Below are 21,617 nucleotides of genomic sequence, written 5' to 3'. Positions count from 1 at the left end.
CACAGCTATGCTGTCTTTCAGTCTGGTCTTGGTCTCTCTAAAGAAAACATCCCCAGGTGAACTCCACTATCATCCAGAGTCTGAATCATGGATTGGCCTTCCCATTTCCTCTCTTTGAAGACCTTATTCTCCCAGTTTGGATTACAAGGTTTTCCTTTTGCAAACACAGCAACTGAATAAGCATCCAAGCAAGCTAACAATTTTTTTTGCTTTTAAAACTTTTAACAGTTAATTTTTAATTAGCGTTTAACTTTTAATTCACTTTTGTAGCTGGAAATCAATGGAAGAAGCCAGCACCTTGTGATCAGCCAGGCTCCCGTGAAACATCAGCAAGTGCTTTATGGACTGTGGTCTAAAAATCTCTGGTCTAAGGTATCTGTATGAGTCTAGGCACCAAATGTTCAGATAGAAGTACAAGGAAGCACATCTCCAAAGTCATGCAATTATTCTTCAGAACCAATTAAAAAATACAGTTCTTCAGTATTGCTAACACTTCTTCCCAACTGGCCTGCCAGAGTGATTCACTTTATTTCAAAAGCACAGATTCCAGAGGTGGTTACACCTTCACTCTTCAGGGTTGGCCTCAAGCACAAAAGAAACAAGTAATTTTCCAAGGTCCCTGTGGTCAAGAATGACGATAGTTTCAACTCCTTTAATTCCCTTTCTGGCAGCAGCACTAAATTGAAAGGCAATTTCAAGCCATTCAGTTGGTACTTGCACATTCTTTAGTTTGGTAAGTGTTGCATGATTGTAACCATTGCTTTTATGTCTGAAAAACCCTGCCTTTATACCTTAATGTCCTAACCAGAGACTAGCATACAAACAGCATAATGAAATCATAATGTCTGTCATTCATAATTTTCTTTTTTCTTGTGTCAAACCCACTGGCTTCTATCAAAGAACTTTCCAGTCTTGCAAATCTCCCACTGGGCTCCTTTGAATTATTACTAGTCATTACATAATTGTTAACTTCTTCCCCAAAAAACCTTTCCTCCCTTTGTTGAAATCCAAACATATACAAGGTGACATTGGCACATTCCAGCCTGTACAATTAAAATGGATTCTGCTTTCTTTAAATGCCACTAAGGCTGACCCATCTTTCATTAAAGATAGACTGACAACAGGGAGGTAAAATCTCAGCAGGGTCCATCCTTGATTCCTTGTGCAATTAAAATTTCTGCTGTGGCTAATGGATATACAAAAGATGTATGACTCCTGCCAAAGTGAGGGTAAGCAAAAGTGTTTAAAATTTGGGTTGTGTAACATCAGGGTTTTAGCCTCTTAAAACATGTATTCAAGTGTTAGATTGAGGGGTTTGTGTGTGTGTGTGTGTGCACGCGTGCACACGCATACGTATATCACCTTGGCAGTATATATAAAAGTTGTCAAGAAGCTCTGAGCAATAGCTATGGCCAGGATTGTGCAGAATTGCAATTTGGGAGCAGAAGAGGTATATTTATGCTGAGTCACTGTTTGACAGTTTCTAGTTCTCACTCCTTTTTACTAACTTTATTTTTAAGAAAAGATTTTTATGTCTGTCTGTATAATCCTTATTTCCACTGTTGATTATTTCATAGTGCGGTGAAGCCCACAGATTTTAGCAGGAATACGTTAATATTAAGTGTCCACCTACATAAGAAAAGACTACGGAAATGGGAACCTAAAAGGCTAGGTAAAGATCAAAGTGGAGAACGTTCTAGTAAGAACATTGGTCAACAGCTTAAAGTATAACAGAACAGATAGTAATAGAATCCCTTTGAAATTCACATTAATTATCTCAGTACGCTCTGTATATATCAAAACAATATTGCACCGATGGGAAACATATATTATCATACAAGTCTTCCATGAACAACATTTAAATGGTCTAGACTCCCTAAATGAGAATGTTTGTGTCACAGACTGATTGGATATGCCCTTCCCTTAAATGTGGGTTGTAACACGTGAAAGAAGATGCTTTCTCCTAAAGACATGGGCAGCTAGGGAATGATGAGACATGCTAATACTGTGAACCAGGAGGGCAAAACCAAGCTCTGGTCTGGAAACCATACAGCTGCACAGAACTGAGTCTGTGCTAACCAGTTGTGTGAGAAGGCAAGAACTACATATAAGCAACAAGGACCTACAGTCATGACTTGGTGTATCTACCTGCCTTCTGGAGTAGAGCTGTTTTGTGACCTGCCAGTTCATGCTATAGGCATAGCTAGTAAGCGACTGTAGCTGGTAAAATAAGCATGCCCACAGGTTGCTGTTGGATAACACTGCCTTGTGCAGGATGTACAGAGTCACTAGAGTATCTCTGTAAAGTGTTAGCCTGGATTCAGTCATCTATTACTTTTTTTTTTAATGTTGTTGAGCAGCAAATTGGGGTGCAGCACATAATGGTGAAACTAGCTTCCCAAAGGAATAGAAAATGCTCTTTCCTAAAGTATGTGAATATGCCTTCATCTTTTTTTTTTTTGTTTGATCAAATCTTTGTTATTTTGGACATGGGGGAGAAAAAGGGGGTATGAATTTTAATTGCAAAATATTTGTTATCTTTGAAGAAATAAGATCTAAAGGTTTTGAAAATGAAACATAGCAGCCTTATTTCAAGGCTCCCTTCCATGATGCTGTCTTCTATATAAGGCTACATCAACTCAACTTTGAATTGAAGTACATCACTCACCACTTCATACTATCCTTAAATAAAATAAAATAAAAAAAACCATAAAAGTTTGGCACCTGAGGACAGCTATGTCATGAAGGAGAGAGCCAATGCAATGTGCGTTTAGGGCCTGACTTACAAGTTCTATGTAACTACACCTATCAAAAATTATTTAGCTTCTATTCAAACTTTAAAACTCTTCCCTGCCTGTATTAAAAAAGTGCTGTGACAGTATGAAGTGCACTAAACTGTACTACCTTGATATAGGAAAAAAATATGAGGAATCCCCTTGCTTCTTCTGTGAGTTGCTAAGAAACAAAGAAAGACTCTGTTAGTTCGTATCTCATTAGGTCTTCTCTGTTTTAACCTTTACTCTGTATTGCTTTGAAAGTATTTTTTCTTTTTTCTTGTCACAGTTCATAGCTGCAAGCTGCAAGGCATCAGCAGCTAAATAGTTAAAATTGTTGCTTATTAAAGAGTAGCTAAATCACCTCTAAGCAGATTTTGACACAGGGTTTTTTTTCCCTATATACGAATTATGATTATGACAACCTTCCCACTGACAGTTAGCATTCATCATAATCCAGATTGGTCTCCTAGAATTCTGTCATTCAAAATATGGAGAAAATCCTTAGGGTGTTTACCTGTTCCTTACAAGCAAAGACTATGGGAGCCCGAATACGTATTTTAGCTGGTAATGTTAGCATAAGAACGTCCATAAAAATGTGTTAATTTCGGTAGGGAGTGCAGCTATAATATAGCTTGGTAGTGCTGCTAGAAAGAGAATATTCACCTCAACAACTTGCCCTGATAAGGGAATTACAAAACAGTACTCCAGAAAATATTTTTTGCTACTTCATTATTAGTTGGCAACATGGTGAAATAGTCAGGAAATCTTCCTTGGGTTTTGTTGCTGTGAAGGTGAATCCCATGTTAACAAATCAAATTTTTGATACTGATAGAAGAGAATTTCATAAACAAATGTGTAGGTTGAGAAGTCACTTGTAAAGCCCTCCATATTGCAGTCACTCACTGCAAAGCCTCAGCTTAGTGTTATCCACATGTAACGTATCACGGACACAATATGCTTCAGCAAAAGGTTTGGTAGTTATTGAACATACATTACTGCTTTTTGAGATCTTCATAGAAAAAAAAAAAGAAAGCAAGCTTGACAGCTTGGTCCCAGATTTGAGTCTGTTAGAAAATGTACATTCAATGTTTGGTCTTCTATTCTTGATAAAAGATCAAGGTTCACTTCTGGGTAAGGAATCAGAGTAAACAAACAAACCATTGTACAGTTGTTTACAATCTAGTTTCCCCCCTGCCCCGTATATTGTACACACAGTTCATTGTAATACTAAAGCAAAGCACTTGGTATGTAACTGATTTAACAGACTCCTTGTAAGCCCTCAAAAATAGATTCAGTGTTTCTGAAAAGCCCATGTTTTTTTAAGGCCACGATAATCTGCCAAGAGTCATTTTGTCTTTAAAACAGCATAATTAATCTGATGTTTCCACTTCTCAAGTAATTCCTCTTCTTCCTCTCCGTTTCTCACAAGATGACCCAATGCCTCTCACTTTATCTGCGTAAACACTGGAGATCTTGAAGGCTTGGCTGTCCCCTCACTACTTGCTTGTAGTCGTTGAGATCCAATGTTGTCTTGAACTACATTCACAGCGAAGAAGAACTTTGAGTATAATCTCTGATGAGGAGCGTGTCATACTTTGGGGAGGATGGGATACAGAGAGCTGATTCGGAAACCGGAGAGCTGGGAGATGCACTTCCAGAATCGATGGAGTCTCTAAAAGGAGAAGGAGGAGTTAAAGCTACCAACTCCTCAAGGTCTTGCTTGGCTGATGGGGTCTCGGAAGTGCCTTCTTTGATGCTGCCATTTGAAGGTTTCCTAGCTGACTGTGAAGCGCCATTGACTTCAATGGCGGGAAGCGGTTGGATCTCTGCAAACGTGGTCATTGTCGTAGGGAGCTGGATTTCCCGTGGGATCAGGTATGAAGAGCAGAGAGGAGTGGCCACCATTGTCCCTGGAGTAGCTGTTGAAAGCATCATAGAGTTCAGCTCGCTGATGTTGGCTGTAAAGCGAGTAACCACGCTACTGATCTGCTCCATGAGGGAGCCTTGAGAGGAGCTACTTCTCTGAGGAGGTTCTGACTGGAAGGTAGGGGCATCATCTTCTGTTCGGCTAACGGAGGCAGTTCTGTGGCTCAAGGTGCTGATAGGCGAGGGAGTCTGCGGTCGGTACTGAGCTGGGTATTGCTCTTCTGCTTCCGAAACGTCGTAAAGCGTTTTGGCACTGGCCTCAGGGAATGTAGCACTGCTACTATGTCGGCTACTATCTGTACTTTTAGAAAAAGGCTTGATCACGGCAGTTTGATTTGGATTCTCTTTTTTGTTGATGTGGATTGACAGCCGCTGCCAAAGGTGCGCTCCTCTGCTGCTTTTCTCATTCTGGGCCCAGGAAACTGATTTCCCATTAGAGCTGTAAACAGAAATGAGATAAGATGGTAACTTGCATCAAAGTTAAAAATGCAATCACTGTACCTATACCATGGGTATGTGGTGTCCCAGAGCTTATATTCATGGTAAAACTGACTGTAATTTCATCTATCTCTATCTCTACCTATTGCAATATATCTATATCTATAATTTATACCTATATGTTCTAGGAAAACAAGCAGAGTGTGCCAGCTCATTTCACAGGCCATTTTTGCCTCTAGTCGTGACCTACTCTGTGCTAGTTCATGGCCACTGCTGACGCCTCTGTTGCTGCCCTTGGGACATAGGCAGTGTCCATCCTGGGGGAGGGAAGAGCTTGATGATTTCCATTTTGTTGGACTGGTGTCAGGAAGAGGGGCTGTGGGACTGAGGGACGCATGGAGGAGTGAGGAAGAGGTAAATGATTGAAGGGAATAGATGAGAGACCTGAACTGGCTGGGTTGCAGGGGCAGGTATGTAGGCCGGCCTTGGAAGCGTTCAGTGGTAAGGAACTTGTTGTAGGGTGAGGGCCATGGATTCCTGGTATGGGGCAGGGAGTGTAGACTGGGAGATGGAGAAGTGTAGTCTGTTATGGCTGGGAAAAAAATCTGTTTATATCCCAATACTTGGAAGTATTGGAGCAATACTCAGAAAGGGGCTATGCTGGTTGTGGGTGGAGAGATGCTTCTAATGGGTGGCCTCTTCTTCATCAAGGTACTTGGTAAGTTAGCCACCGCTAGCTTAAAAAAATTATTTTTTTTAATGGCAGGTCAACTCAGAGAATAAAACTATATTCCTAGTAGGAAAGAAATAATGGACAAGCTATACAAGCAGCTCCTCATGTTGACCTGAGTTTGGAGACAGCAATAAACATTTTGCTCCACTCTCCTGCAAAATGACTGCTCATAGGGTAATTTGTCTTCAGATCCCATCATACCCTGCTCTTTATCAAAATTACTTATTTTTCTCCTCTTGCTACCTAAGGAAAGCCAGCTGCAACACTTATAAACACATAGTATGAAAGCACTCCTTTCCTTTTACATCTTCTTTAGGCTGGTGAGCTGGTGTTTATACATACATTAACCTATAGTTCTTGGGATTAAGAAAGACCATTAGAAATATTTCTTAGCTGAAACAGACAATGACTCTGAGATGATGTCAACAGGAAAAACATAGTCTCCACACATGAATAAGCGTGATTTATATATAAAATGCAACAGAACTTTAAACAATTTACTTTGGTTTCCAAAACATTTGCTACAGCCATTTAGGATTTTTGGAAAGACAACCACATTGAAGACCCTGGCAGAGTATCACAAATTTGTTGTTTGTTTGTTTGCTTTTTAAGCCTGAAATAGATATACTCACACATGTTAGCCTGCAGTGTAACAGTTTGCAAGACACATAGTTTACTAAACACAGATGACTTTATACCAGCCTTCATGTGGAGGCTTGCCACACACTATCAGTTTAATAGCTCTTCCAGTCATCTAAAAAAAAAGTTGTGTGCTGAGTGTAAACAAAACCTTCTTGTGGGTTTACATCCACGATCACATTACATGGAATTACGATGGATCATGTAACACAACATACGCCAACAGCTTTCCCCTTCAAAAGCAGCGTGACAGAATCCAGCAGACGAACACAACGTAAAACAGTGGGTATTTTAAAAGAGGCTGGTCTGGGAGATGATCTGTATGAGTGTATAAGGGCTCACCCCTTTGCTGCAGTGATCACCAGGCTGTTAGCTGGATCTTGGAAGTTAACTCTTATGCACCCGCCCCCAAAATGCCAGGCAGAACAGCTGGTGGTTTGTAACTTGCTGTTCAGACAATGCCTTCCTTTTGCTGTACCTCAATCAGAGCAAGCAGGAAGAGCAAAATCTAACCTGTAGCACTGGTAATTTTGACTCTTTGCATCTCCATGGATGTGTTTCTGAGCTGAACAGGAGCTGGGACTAACATCTTCCAGAGGAAAACTCTTGCCTCTGAGGATTGCGTGCTCCTCTCACTGGAACACGTACTCGGTGGGTGTTAAGAACTGTTTGAGAGCCCTGGCTCCTTGGTCATGCTGAGTCCTGAGCTCAGCGGGAGCTCAGTGCCAGTAGCAGGAGCAGGATTTGGATCCTTTGGGAGGTGAGATCTTGCCTCTAGTTCTAGTATGATGGCCATGAGACCTCCTCCCAGCTCCTGCTGAGTTTGAGCTGGACCAGGAGGCTGGGTGACCTGGCACTCTTAGCCTTGATCTGGCAGAAAGAGAGGGCCTAGTTCCAATCCTGAGTGTCCTACCTGGTGGGGTCTCTTAATCCTGCTAAGTTCAGAGCTTAGAGGGGTCTGTGAAAGACCTGCCTGCCACAGAGGCTAAACAAATGCCATTAACATGAAGGATTAGTCAATGCAAATAGAAACACTTGCCTGAAGAAAGAGGTATATTCTAGCACCCCTCCTGACTTCAGGCTGTGGCTTAGTACAGATGTTCAAACCCTATGGCTTTAAGTGTGTACATGACCACTAAATGCACGTAGACATTTTCAGTTGACTGAAGGTCAGATTGTAAGAGGTTGTGAAGGGAACATGTCACTCCCTCCCTGGTCACGGTTCAGGAGACAATTATTAAGGAGGGATATGAGGCTGAGGAGTCTGGGGAAAGGAAAAGGATGAAATCTGGGGATGTGTCCAGCCCTGGTCAAGGGCAGCTGACAGTTAAATCTTCAATGGAGCAGCTGTCACCAGCCCCCAGTTTGGTTTTGGGTCAGTCTTGGCTGATGCACTCATTTACTGACTTTGCGCTATGCCCAGGAGTAATCAAGCTGTATGTGTGGCTCTCATGGAGATCCTAGGACTCTAAAGGAGACGCAGTTGCTGTTTGATGTAAATTTTATGCAAAAGCCTGAAAGACTTGACCATTATTCATTGCAAATACCTTGATATAAAAAAACTGAATAGGAAGCAAGCAGCAATTTATCAGTAAGGAATGAACCCTATAGTTAAAATCCTAGTAGTTTGCCCAGCAATAATTGGAATTGTTATCTCAGAAATGTATCATCCACTTTATCATGCTGCACCTACTTACTACAAAGTCAACACTGGGTTGAGATGTGCAATCATTTATCACCTCTGTGAAAGGAACACCACTTGTTTTCATATATTGGTATGAAACTAGATTACGGGTAAAACCCAGTGATGGCACTTTATGATTCTGCTCTAACTGCATATTGCTACTCTGTCAAGTTAACTGGAAAGCACTGCAATGCATACAATTTAAAAATAGAGAAATAAAGATAGATCAGAGACATAGACTATTATGTCTACTAATGGAATTGTTTACATTTATTATGCCCAGCTCTACCATGACCCTTTGATGATGGGAAACGTTAAGTCAGTGAAATTTTAGAGTTTTCTTGCAGATTTTGGCTCCCTCACATGAGAACAACAGAATTATACTTTTGAGCTCCCAAAGGAATTCCACTTCTAAATTTGACTGAATACACATTTTTCTACCCCACTCTGCTTTTCTGCGAGCACATTGCACTGAGTAGAGCAGAGCAAAGTACAGGTCATACCTGGAGAAGCGCAAACTCCAATCAATCAGTGACATAATTTCCAAACCAAAATGTTAGCAAAATACTTTTTTTTTGTGTGTGTGTAAAATAAAACCTTTTGCACGGCACTTTTTTTGTTTTCTTTCACTAGAGGTTAATTATGTTGATTTTTATGTATGAGAGGGATTTCCTCAGAAGCAGTCATACTAATTGTTTCTCCAGTCTCTTTACTAAAAGCTGCTTTGATTTTGATAGCTAGGCTTTTTTCCAGCCTGCTAGACCTACTATGATATAATATGTACAAGAAATAAAAATGGTATAAATGAGAGAGCTTTTGAAGTCTCTGATATTTCAAATATTTCCTCTACAGTTGTCCACTTGCTGACAGAATAGCAATTAGTATTCTTTCTCATTTTCTTCCCTTACTTAATCTTTTGAGAGGCACTTAAGTTTTGTCTTTAGGGCTTTGTTCTGTATTCATAAGGGGTATTAACTGCTTTTTATCCACTTAGGTGTTAAGAAAAATGTTCCCCTCCCCTAACACATGGGGTTTTTTACTGTCTAGAATAGATCACTTTGTTCTTTGTTTTGGTTGAGGTAGCAGAAGTTTTGTTTCAGCATTTCTTGCTCTGTGGTATGATTATCTATGAGATGGTGCATAGCTCTGCCACCAGGGTTTCTTTAGCCAGATGCTATTAAAGCAAATGTGTTATGTGAGGTCCTTCAAAAGGCAGAAGAAATGAAAAACGGGAAGAGAAACTGACAGTCACGGCAGCTGAAAATTCTCGTATTTTAGCAAGGGTGACATTCTCATTAATTACCTGAAGTTACTAAAATTAATTCTGATGATGAGTGCCTAGGGACTAGTATTGGAACAGTTACTGAAAGCATATGTAATTTGAAAATAAGTCACTTATTCCCTTGTTAATATCTTTAAATGAAATAGGAAAATCAGTTATCAAATGATGGAATTTATTATTTTCTAAGAAAGCTTAAAATGCATAGCTATATACATATACTATATATAGTATTATTCACCAGTGGAAACTGGAATACAAGGGGAATCAATAGAGATTAATACAAAAACTTAAGGGAGTTTTTGTTCTCTATCACGTACCAATATCAGTATCTGATTCCAGATGAAATGATACAACTGAAAACTGATACTGGATAATAACTTGATGGAGACCTGTGTGATCTGTTTGCAACCTGTCCTCACATGAATATAATAAGGAATGATTTCAAATTCTTTAATTTATAAGTCCATACATGAAAGTTCGTATTTCAGAACACTGGTCTAAATTTTATTGAGCTAAAATTGGCAGCAAAGTTATGCTTAGAAGTTTCAATGGCTGAAGTAGAGTGTTGCATTCAAACTTGAAGCAGTATCTTATTTTTTAAGAAGCTGACATAGTTAAGTTATTGCTCCAACAATGTGCAGACCAAGCCTGTTTCTTAAGGACAGTCTTCTCCTGTCTTTAAGGGAGAAGTCCTTCTGTCTTATCCACAGAAGCAGCTGGCAATGGTAAGCAGGACAAACTTCTGTACTTGGTCCATACAAGTTTCTGCCAAGGAGAACTCTTGTTATTCAAAATAAATGGTAAGAAGCTGTTGTCCTTTTGGAGTCCTCTGCTGAAACCTTATTAAAGACTCAATGATATAATTACTCTGCTTGAAAAGGATTTGTGTACTATCTGTAGATTTAATTAAAAACTAACTCTTCATAAGGGGTGATCTCTGTGTGTGCCTGTGATGCATGCAAGCATGGGTACATGTGTATTTTTTTTCTCTAGTCTTGTCACTTGAGCCAATCAGATCAATATATGTTTTGCTTGTAGTGACCCAAGTTCTTCATCTTTGGGAGAATGCAAGTGCCTTGCAACGTGCTAAAAACACTGAAATGAAATAAGTGGTTGAAGTGGTGAACTCCAGTATACCTGTATGAAAAAGTCATAGTTTCTCCTGGGACTGTAGGACAGCCTGGATGACTGGCTAAAACTGGACGCAGAACTTTAACGTGTCTCAACTTGGTCAGTTCCACCACTGTAATGGTTTATGTTGTTGCCATTTTGAATAGCTTTTTAAGGAAACCTCTACATGCGTATATAATTGTTTCCCTGCGTGAAAGCCAATTCTGCCACACACAAATAGTCTGCTAGTGATATATCACTCAAGTCATTTAGCTTAAATTATTTCCATGTTGCTTGTTCTATGGAAATAAATAAGAACAAAACACAAAAGAAGAATGATACAGGGCAAAAATTCATTTTGTCCTGTCCTGAGTTCTAGAAGTAAACAACATATTTTGTAATTATTATGCAAAGAGAGTTGCTTTCTGTTAACAACAGCAAGGACATTTATTTATATTACTCCATGAACTGTAATCTGTTGATACCTCCTTTCCTCATGAAAATCACAGCTGACATTTATATGAGTGACTTTAATCTATAAGGATGAAAGAAACTACAAGGTGAGAGAGAGCTGATGGACAGAAATTTTGCCAATGACCTCCCAGCACAGCCACCAGTGATGCTAATGCTGTCAGCTGTTTCAGCAGCATGCCTGGTTAGAACGGGAAATGAAGTGTCTGGTATCTGAATGAAACATTTCTAGGACACCTATTATCATGACCCAAAGTGCAAAAATGATTTTGATACCAGATGTAACGTCTTTCCTCTATTACTGTGACCTCATTGAAATTGTTAATTAAGGCAGCTAGTGCTGGGGTTTGCTTCTCGTCTGAAAAATGTCACTTCAAGCATCTCTGACCGCATCCCTGCTCCACTGGAGCATCCTATTCACAGGATGGAGAGTGGACAATGACACCACTTGTACTGTGAATTCTGCTTCCTGATGCACAAAGCTTTAAGATGCTTTCAACATTGCTTAGTCAACATGGTTTTTAAATTTTTTTTATTTGATAATTTGCTAAAGGTATGAAATGGAAACTAGGAAAAATAGGAACCATCAGCTTACCCAACCCTCAAATCAGGAGCACAAGCAGTGCACAACAAAAAAAAAAAAAACAAACGAAAAGAAAGGTTTAACTCTCCCAGTTGCATCTCCAGAGTCAAGGGTTGATTTTAATTCTATCCTCTGCAAAAAGCATACAGTTGGAGGAATTTCAGGTGTTTGGCATGCCTGATAAATAATTACAGAGGTATTTATGCACATGGGACTTACCAGCAGAAAAATTACTCTTGTGAATTATTAAGCAGTTTCTTATTTGTTGCATTTAATCAAACCAGAAATGCAAATATGATGCAAGAAATGCCAAAAAGATGGTGTTGTGATGCCTGCTTTGTGAAAGCCCCATAAAACATCCCATTCCATAATTGATTTTATCAGATATGTGTGAATGATGCTCACAGGTGATGCATGATGTAGTAACTTCTCTTAATCAGAAATAGCCTTACAAAGCATCACAGAGTGTCTCCATTACGGCCATTTTTATGTCACTTTTCATCTTGAAAAATCCCAAGCCACTTGTAAGACTAATATACAATGATAGTTAGGCCCTGATGTGAAAAATATCCACACTAGGGTTGGAACACAAAAATAATATTGCACGAGGGATTTGAGAACATGAGCTGAACAATACCGCCCAGTATGAAATTGCGCAGCATTTTTTAGACTGAAAGGATATAAGTGGGATTTGGTCAGTATCATGGGACCTCTTTGTCCCGTGAGATGAGATTTTTTCATTATTCACAAATGGTCAGACCCCTGCATCTGTCTTTTTCCATCTGCACTTCATCCCAGTGACTTCTAGCACTGGTCTGATACTTACTGGGACAGGAGAATGGCACCTACTTTCCTTTCTGCAGCATCTACGTTCTCTCTGGGAGGTTCCCAGGCTATTCAGTGGCAACTCTACTTAGGTCATGAAATTTGACAAGGACCACTGGCCAGGACACTGTGGCTGGAGACAACAAAACACAGCCATCAAATGCAATTGCACTCTCTGTTAAGCAGCAGGTGTTCTTAACTGTTTGAGTAGGTCTTGCCGCTGACAGTCTTGCTGTGGAACTATTAGACTGACACAGTTTCCAGTCTTTTTGACTGTTAGGGCATCCTCTTTAACAGGAACCTTTTTCTCCTCTCTACTTGACTCAGATCGATTACAGTCTGGAATGCAAACAGATTCTTCACTGTGAAGATATAAAATATAAAAAAGAAGTTTTTCAAGTGTATATATATATGGCCAGGCAAAACAGAGCTGAATACCGTACAACAAAATACAGTTTGACATTTACATGTACTTTTCTTCTCTTCAAAATTCTCTTATATAGTGACTCCAGATAGCTTTTTAATGAAGAATAAATATCACTGAAGGCAATGCAATGTAGGAAAAAAAAAAACACCCAGACAACACACAGACAAGAAAAAGAATCCCAGCTGACAAAAAATAACAAGTGTGTATACTTTTTATACAACACTCAGTGATGAATGTTCCTGATGTTACTTAAAGAGCAGGAGTCCCGCAGGTGTGTGCTATGTGACGTTATAGTTGATAGCCTTATGTACATGAGTGAATATTGTTGTACCCAAGGGGAACATAACACTGCGCAAGTGTTTCACTGAACACCCTCCTGCAATGATAAAATTCACCTGTGATGTAACATTTGGGAAAAGTAAAGGTATAATTTGGTCATGCTGTGCTCTAAAGTTACATTTATAAATACCTTATAAGGGTCGATAACGAATGAGTAAATCTTTTAATAAATGGTAAACAAAATGCTTCTAACTTGTAGTAGAATGTAACACAATGATACAATGCTTATTAAGAGTATTGTTTCATGAAAGATTTATAACCATCTGTGACACATGCAGCTTATTCATTTATTAATGGAGATGTCTGGAGAAATGGATTTTCTGTCCTATGGGACAGTTCAACATTTGGAAATCTGACTGGACTCAAAATGAGACGAATAGCTGAAATCTCCAAGTATTTCACAGAATTAAATAGTTTCAAATATTTCAATACAAAAACGTCAAAATGGCTATATTGAAACAGTTCCTCCCAGTAACACTGAAAAAATGTAGTATTTGATATTCATTAAAATTGTAACATTGGTGTATAATGTTATGCAATACATAATGGCCAAAACAAAATTGAAGATAAATATCTAAATTAAATGAAACAGAGAAAGTTATGAAAAAGGTGTTCTGAACTCTACTTAAATGAGTTTGAAACCTTTCCTAAAACCACTGTAAAACTCAGCACTTTCCCACATGATATTTTGATTGAGAAGAACCAACATTTTCATATTGAAAAAGTTTTCATCAATCAGTTTTTCTCTGCTCTTTTTAAAAGCTCTTTTGATTAGACCTAATGTGACTCCTAATATGTAGTGGGGCCACAATTCCAGAGGAGTCCTGGAGCTGCTTACTCCAAGTTTGAATGCTGTCTCTCTTCATCTGCTCTACCAGATTAATGAATGAGTCAGGTGTAAGGTTTCTCCTCCCCAAAGCACCAGATTATGACAACATCACACAGGACACGTGGTTTGGATCACTCAAATGAACACGGTGCAGGTTTATTTGGCAGTCAGATGGAACACAGAAATCAGCAGTGGCCACGTGTTTTCTTTTTTCTTTTTATTTTCTAAACATACTATATGGGATGCACAGGAATTACAGACAGAGGATCTGGCCTGGCATTGTCCCAGGGCTGCTCCTCTTGTTCACAGACATATCACACTGCCCTAAGACCACTTGCTGTTTGCTTACCTGGTCATTGTAGCTCTCCCACCATTCCCCATACTCCCTTTTGGGGTGAAACACTCTATTTCCGACTTGTGCGGGGCCAGTCTCCTGCCTTTGTACCTAATAAATCACGACAACAACAGGAGCAAACAGAAAGAAGTGATTGTGTGCTCAGCTTTCTGTGACAGCTGCTGTGCAAAGGGCCATGCACATGTATGCTAAGTTATAGTGCAAACCAGCCGTGGGAGCGGTGGAATAGTTGCATAAAACCCCGGACCTGTGCTAAAGCAAACAAACAGGGCTATGCAGGAGAGGTGCTCACCATTTTCTTTTTTTTTATATATAGGAGGAGCTAAAAAATTTTGCATAATAGATAACATGCTAGCCTTTTGTCTTTAATAGTTTTTGGAGTTAGACCAAAATGCTTGGCTAAAGAGTTTAAGGGAAACGACACTTAAATTAAGGATCAATGAGAAATCAGCTGGTGGCCACGTTCTCAATCCTAACTTAATCTTTTTCTCTGATCCTCCATCTCTGTAACACTTGACTTGTTCCTCTGCTTGTCAAAGCAAGCACCAGTGTAGTTGATTGCTTGGGTAAAGTTTGCGTGGGCTCACAGTTCATGTCGTGAATGGGCCTTTCTTTCTCCATTAGCAATAAAAGGAGGCTAGATGACTTGCTGAGATGTAGACATAAAGTCAAGTGAAATCAATCCCAATCCTAGAGCCCAGTGCAGTACTATAAATGTTTTAAATACCATACCTTGCACTTGGATGAAAAATTCACTTGGATAAACAGTTTAATACTTGAGGATCTAAATAATCCCTGGAGAGGATACCAGGATAAGACCTGGTCATTGTTTACTCTCTGAAGCACTTAATTGGGGTGTGAGCATTGAAGAGGTCTTACACTGGCTCTCTTCCCAGTGGTGAATTTCACCCTAATTGTACAAATTCTTGTGCTAGGTGTTGAAATACCTATTTAAATTCTTCAATAAAATCTGGGCAAAATGCCTGCAGATGTCTTCTCAAAGTTTGTGATATCCCATTCCCACGTGCTGTGAGGTGCATTGTGTGTATTTAACACACTTGTGTAGGGAAGCCTGTACATTTTAACACTGCTAACATTACAGAATAAATGAGTTATTTATTGCTTGTCCGTTAACCTGATCTAGATAGCAAAAGGTACCTTGAAGAGAACAGCCCTGTAAAAGAGAAATAACCTGAGTACACACAAAGTCAGGCTAAACTTTGGATGCAGTTGCAGTAGATCCTCAGAGGCAGTGTATTTTGCATAAATAACTGAGGAAGAAGCTTAGTGAATCTGAGAGTGAACTGGAGACAGTAAAATGAGGTGTTCTCAGTGCAGAGAAGTCCTTTCATTTACAAAATATAACCTTACTGAAAGGAGGAACAACAGGAGCTTTGCGGACTGGCTACCAAGGTTTTAAGGCAATCCAGAGTGCGGTATATGCAGTGCTCCCAGATAGGCGTGGAGCTCGCGCAGGACACATACATATTAAATGGAAGTCGATTCCTAGAGCAGAGGAAAAAGTGGAGGGGCTTAGAGAGTAGATAAATTCACTGAAAAATACAAATGAAGTCAAGCTGGATCATACAAATTCAGTTAGGATAGCCAGAGAGAAAGAACAAAGGGAAAAGAATGTATAGAAACTTGACAGGAAAGAAAAGGAAATGAAGTTGGGGTGAAGGTGTTAGACATCAAAGAAAATAGAGTTTAGGAAGAGCAGGAAGGAAACACAGTTACATTTAGACCTGATAACCAAAAGAGGTACTCTGTGCCCAACAAGACAGAAGGAGAAAAAGTCAAGACTAGGAGAAGGAATTTGGAGACTCTAAATGCTCACAGTGAGTTGAATACTAAAAAGTAGCCAACGGAAGAAAACAAGAGGTAAGTGTCCTTGGTAACTCCATCCTGAAGAACCCCTGGTTAGGATGCATGTGACCCAGATAAAGAAAATCCCCAAATTCCCCATTCCCCAGTCATTAGCATAAATTTCACTGCCATGAAAGTAAGTAGAATGGATCTCGAGAGACTGATATGAATCTCTCAAGTTTTTCCACCCACTCAAGAGCAAATTACACCATCAGAAATAATATGTGATCACAGAATGCCTCAAAGCCTTGAACCATAATACCTCTTCCACTGCCATTCATTCAGTGTTAAATATCCACATAATTATGAAAACAGTGACCAAACTCTAATCAACCCTCCTAGTGAGGAAAGTGCATCTAACCAGTGCACGGAAGCTGCAAAGTTCTTTGGGTGACCATTCTGGAAAGGGACACCAGAGGTTCTGAGTAAAAAAGATTTTCAGCTTTCAGAGCAGATAGAGGACATGATTTTGCCTTAGAATGTCTTGCATTAGAAAAATGTTGCCTTTCTGGTTGTTAAAACAAAAGATTGCTTTAAAAGATTTAATCTGAGGAGAGAAAAAACCCTCAAACATTTCTTTGCAGTTGTCATACCAAATGCTAATGTGAAAATTAATTTGGTATTTCAGCTGGTGTATGGAGGAGGCATAAAACACTACAGTGTGAGCAGCATTTGCAAGAATAGATTTCTTTTCTCAGGGTCAATTCCAGGACTATATTGGTTAGAAAAGAGAGAGAAGTCTTTGCCTCTGTGCAGAAAGGCAGCTACTAAATTCTGTTGAAGGATTAAAAAGATTTTGGGTTATTTTTAGTGTTTCTTTTGGCTTTTGGGTGTGGCATTGTGGGCTGTGTCATTTTTTTTGCACAGGGGTGAGTTGTCTTAAGAACAAATGCTTAATGATACGTACTAATATGTTTTTGGTTAGAAAAGAGAGAGAAGTCTTTGCCTCTGTGCAGAAAGGCAGCTACTAAATTCTGTTGAAGGATTAAAAAGATTTTGGGTTATTTTTAGTGTTTCTTTTGGCTTTTGGGTGTGGCATTGTGGGCTGTGTCATTTTTTTTGCACAGGGGTGAGTTGTCTTAAGAACAAATGCTTAATGATACGTACTAATGTGTTTGTACATCAATAAGTGTTGATCAGTGACAGGAAATTTGGGAAGTCATTCCCAGTAGTTCAGTCACTGCGGTGTTTGTCCATTTGCCAAATACTTTGCCACATCACTTTATCTTACACAGCAGTGCTCTGCACTCTCCAGAGGGGATCAGTAGAGAGAAAGAAACTTACTCCTGGGCTGAGAGAAACCGTCTGTACTACCTTGGCTTTTAGTGAATTCAATGCACATGTGATACATGGCAGGAAACACCAGCGTGACTGCTCAGGTTTGAAGGACTGTTAGACCTTTTCCTTGCCTTCTTCACCTTCCAACAAAACTCCTCTTGTAGACCAAAATTAATGGATGCTATGGGAAATAAAGTGGGAATATGGGAATCATCATCCTGAATGAGATCGATAGTCATCCACTACCATGCTGTAGAAACCAGTTTTTGATCTCTTAATGTGTAGATCCCTACTTTTTTTTTTTCCAGTGAAGGTGTGGGCCCCTGTACTGACAAGACGTGATAGTCTTTAGATATGGACTTTATTAGACTATGCCTACAATTTAGAACCAGGTGCTGGTATCCTGGTGGTCCTGACTTCATGTTAGGGTGAGACCCAGCTGTGCCTATGGCCCCTCCTGCCTCTGCTTTCTCCTGGTTTCCATGCAGATGGCCTTGGATGCCTTGACCAGCAGTCCATTCCATATGGTAGCATATCCCCTATCTGGAGGATGTTGGCAGGCCAGACCTAGAAGGTGTGCCATAGCCCACATTTCTGTATAGTTTGGTCAAAGACTTAGTCAAATCCTTGAAAAATAGTCTATGGGTAGAATGTGGGTAGTAATACACAGATTCTGTTAAAATGTCCACACTACACCAATTGAGAAAGACTACCCAAAAGACAAGTGCTTGCAATAGCAAAAAGTAGTTGTTTTAGATAATCTGTCCTCTGGGGAAAAAAAAAAAAAAGCCCAGCAATTAGAAACTGGCTTTTACTCTTAGACATAAGATTTTTTTCTCTCTGCTTTTTCAGTAAAAAATAAAAAGTTTAACTAACTAAAAGATATCTCAGGATAGCTTTGGTTTTTTTAATGCAATGCAAAGCAAAGGTAATTTGCTGTGTAGGAGATGGAGAGCTGCCATCAATCCACATTTCAAATGCAATCGCATACTGCCGTGCAGAAATGTTATTAATTATTGAGCACCAATTTTTTTGCTTGGCATTGTTAAGACCCAGAGGAAGAGAGTAGCTCTAATCAACACACTTTTTTCTGCTTCAAGGTGGGAGTAATGGTCTGATTAAACTGTACCTTGCAAGGGTGGAAGAAGTGATGTTTCCACAGGAATACTTAAGAGGAGAGAGGTTGTAGAGCCAGCTCTCATTGTAGGGCAATGGCTAATTGTACACTGGGGACTTAAGTTCAGCATTGCAGTGACTAATTCCTAAGGGCCTTGTTAATTAACAGGATTCCAATTTTTGGTCTGAGATACTGAAAATGGTATTAGGTGTCTAAAGCTCTTTCTGAATCAAGCTTTTCCCCAGCAGTTAACAATAATCAAAGCAGGTAATATCTATTATTTCAACCCCAAACCTCTCATTTTGTCTATTTTGAATGAACCTGAAGCAAGACTTTTTTAAAACCCTGAAAGGTGAAATTAATGGAGGAGAGAGGAGAGGGGATTCAGAGAGCTTTACAGTATATTGATGAAATATTGTCTCTTTGCTTTCCATCACTTTTATGGAGCCTTTTCAATGTGCTTATGCCTGGAACTTGAACAGTTTGCTGAATGTTACAAAGCCATCCACCTTTCCAGACCCAGTTATATATTTTAATTGTCAGATCTTACATACAAGTAGTATTTTTCACCTGCAGTACTACTTGGTCTTGATATTAAGAAATGATGAAGAACTTCCATTTTATAGCAGCAGAGTTAAGGTTGGCCTTTGGACTAGGTAAGACAATAAGTGTGTGAAGATTTCTGCATAAATGGTAAAGAATGAAATATGAAAAATATTTAGCATTGTTACTGTAGGGGCTGCTTTGAACTACAAACATACTGTGTTCTTGAAAACCAGTTCTGTGAGATTGGTCATGCTATTTTGACATTGCACTGAATACTTTTGAAGGGGTCTCAGCTTATTGTATGACATTTTTCCATTTACATAATGGCTAAAATAAATTATATGTTATTAAGCATGGCACTTTTTGTTCCTTTAAAAAAAAATCAGCCTATAAACATTGTTTGCTTAATAGCACAATTTCAGCAAGCAAAATTACTTTAAGGCCAAACTCACAATTTATTTTTTTTCAAGTGCAGCATAATCTTTTTCTTTTTTTTACAGCTTATTCTAATTAAGCAATCATATGTAGTTGCAGCTGGTGAATTAAAATGGCGTTTTTGATGGAATGATATACAAAGCATTATACTGGCTCAAGGGAAGATTAGACCGATAGCAAACTATTACCAGTAGGTTTATTTACTTTCTTCCAGAAAGGGTATTTCTGAAATGCTGGACAAACCATTGTATAGGATTTTTGTACAGTAGGGTCTTATTTACACAAGACTTCTTGTTCTACCCATTCTAGTCACTATGCCGAACTTCTGTCCTCTCTTCTTCAGGTATCTATAACTAGAGATGCCATAGGAAGGTCTTATTACCTTTTTCATAATTTCCTTCATTATGTTGAAAAGGGAAGTCACACTTCATTTGCTCTGAAGCATTTTAAGCGTTAGAAACTTCTCAAGGTTTGTGAAATGGATGGATGGGGGCCTGCTTTGCAATGCCTTACCTTGGCATTGAGTTTAACATGACATTTTTCAATTTTGCTGACTTACAAGAAAGAAGTTTCTCTTTTCCAGTGCTTTTATTACTTGGATCTGATATGCTGTGCTGTATATTTAATATATTGACTCTATATTGTTTTCTAATGTTTTGCATCTTTAATGCTTATTTATTAGATTTTTAACCTTTCTTTTTCTGCTACCTCATTATTAGGTAGTGGACTGTAAAATGACTTAATTTTTTTTTTTGGCAATGTATAATTGTGTTATAAGTAAGTCATCAACTGGCAGCAAACCGGATAATCACTTCAATGTATAATGCTATAATTGAAACTACTGCAAATTAAAAGAGTTTTGTGTTTATATATTTTAACTGACAACTGCCTTGAATTTCAGTCACAGCTATTAAAAAACATCTGTAACCAAATGCAGTTTTAAGTCAGCTGAAATTCCAGCTCTTCTACCAGTTCACACCAACTATCAGTATTCAAGTACAAATACCTTGCTTTATAATTCATACAGGTACTTCCATAGTAGCAGACTGGCTCATATCTTGTTTGGACCTTGGAAGGAGGGTGGATGTCCTAGTCTTCTGTTTGTCAAATTAATTACAATGCCAGTTCATATCAAAGTTTGCTCTGGAAGGAACCAGAAATTCCTTTGGTAAACAAACCTGTGCTGAGGTCAGATGGTCGTTTGCAAGAGGATATACATCATGCATGCTAAGGGACATGAGACCATGTGCATGGCTTGTCTTGGTGCTCTTCAGCATGACTGATAAGGACAATATTGATATAGTATATGGTAACATATATTTGTCACCAGAATTTTGGGAGACAGGCTTGAAGATGAAAAAAAAGGTAAAAAGGGTAGACACTTCTGTGTCTACAAAACTCCTCCTCAGCTCTTCGCTCCCCTAAAAAAATATCAAACTGCTGGGTCCCATCTTCACTGTTCCTTCCTTTTCTTTTTTGTAGTACACTAGCTAGACTGCATTTTGCAATCTAGAGCATATTTGTGTAAGAGTAGGCAGGGAACTGTTTACAATGTAATTTAATTTGCACAGTTCAGCTATGATATTTGGTTCAAAAAGATGGGGACGCTGTCTTAATATTATAAATAATTCAAAAAATTAGGCTTGAATACATGTGCTCCGTTAATGCAGCCAAACAATTTGTATCAATCAATATTTTAATTACATTTAAGTTGAGGGGAAAATTCAAAACAACACCACTAGCACTGTACACAAATTAAAAATTGTTGTAATCAGGGCATTCAAGAATATCAGTTTGTTATATATATTAATTTTTTATATACATAGAATCATAGAATCATAGAATCATTGAGGTTGGAAAAGACCTCTAAGATCATCGAGTCCAACCGTTGACCCAACACCACCATGCCCACTAAACCATGTCCCTAAGCGCCTCATCTACTCGTCTTTTAAATACC

At 38.9% G+C, this 21,617-nt stretch overlaps 1 protein-coding gene across 3 annotated transcripts in view; it reads right to left on the bottom strand.

The window, feature by feature from the left end:
- Positions 1 to 4,319: 4,319 nt before the first annotated feature.
- The window catches only part of GRM5 (glutamate metabotropic receptor 5), a 286,832-nt gene continuing 269,534 nt past the window's right edge, over positions 4,320 to 21,617 (bottom strand). Inside the window, exons 8-10 of one of the 3 annotated variants that reach the window (XM_019473927.1) lie at positions 14,413 to 14,508; positions 12,669 to 12,830; positions 4,320 to 5,142 (exon numbers count right to left, since the gene is read on the bottom strand). In XM_019473927.1, the coding sequence (XP_019329472.1) occupies positions 4,320 to 5,142; positions 12,669 to 12,830; positions 14,413 to 14,508 (1,081 nt within the window). The remainder of the gene's footprint in view (positions 5,143 to 12,668; positions 12,831 to 14,412; positions 14,509 to 21,617) is intronic. The other 2 variants (XM_019473928.1, XM_019473929.1) reach the window with 2 other exon arrangements.

The sequence above is a fragment of the Aptenodytes forsteri genome, unplaced genomic scaffold, assembly GCF_000699145.1.
Source record: "Aptenodytes forsteri isolate BGI_AS27 unplaced genomic scaffold, ASM69914v1 Scaffold376, whole genome shotgun sequence".
NCBI lineage: Eukaryota > Metazoa > Chordata > Aves > Sphenisciformes > Spheniscidae > Aptenodytes > Aptenodytes forsteri.
The sequence above is the reverse complement of the archived record's forward strand: the minus strand, read 5'-3'. Positions and strand labels throughout refer to the sequence as shown.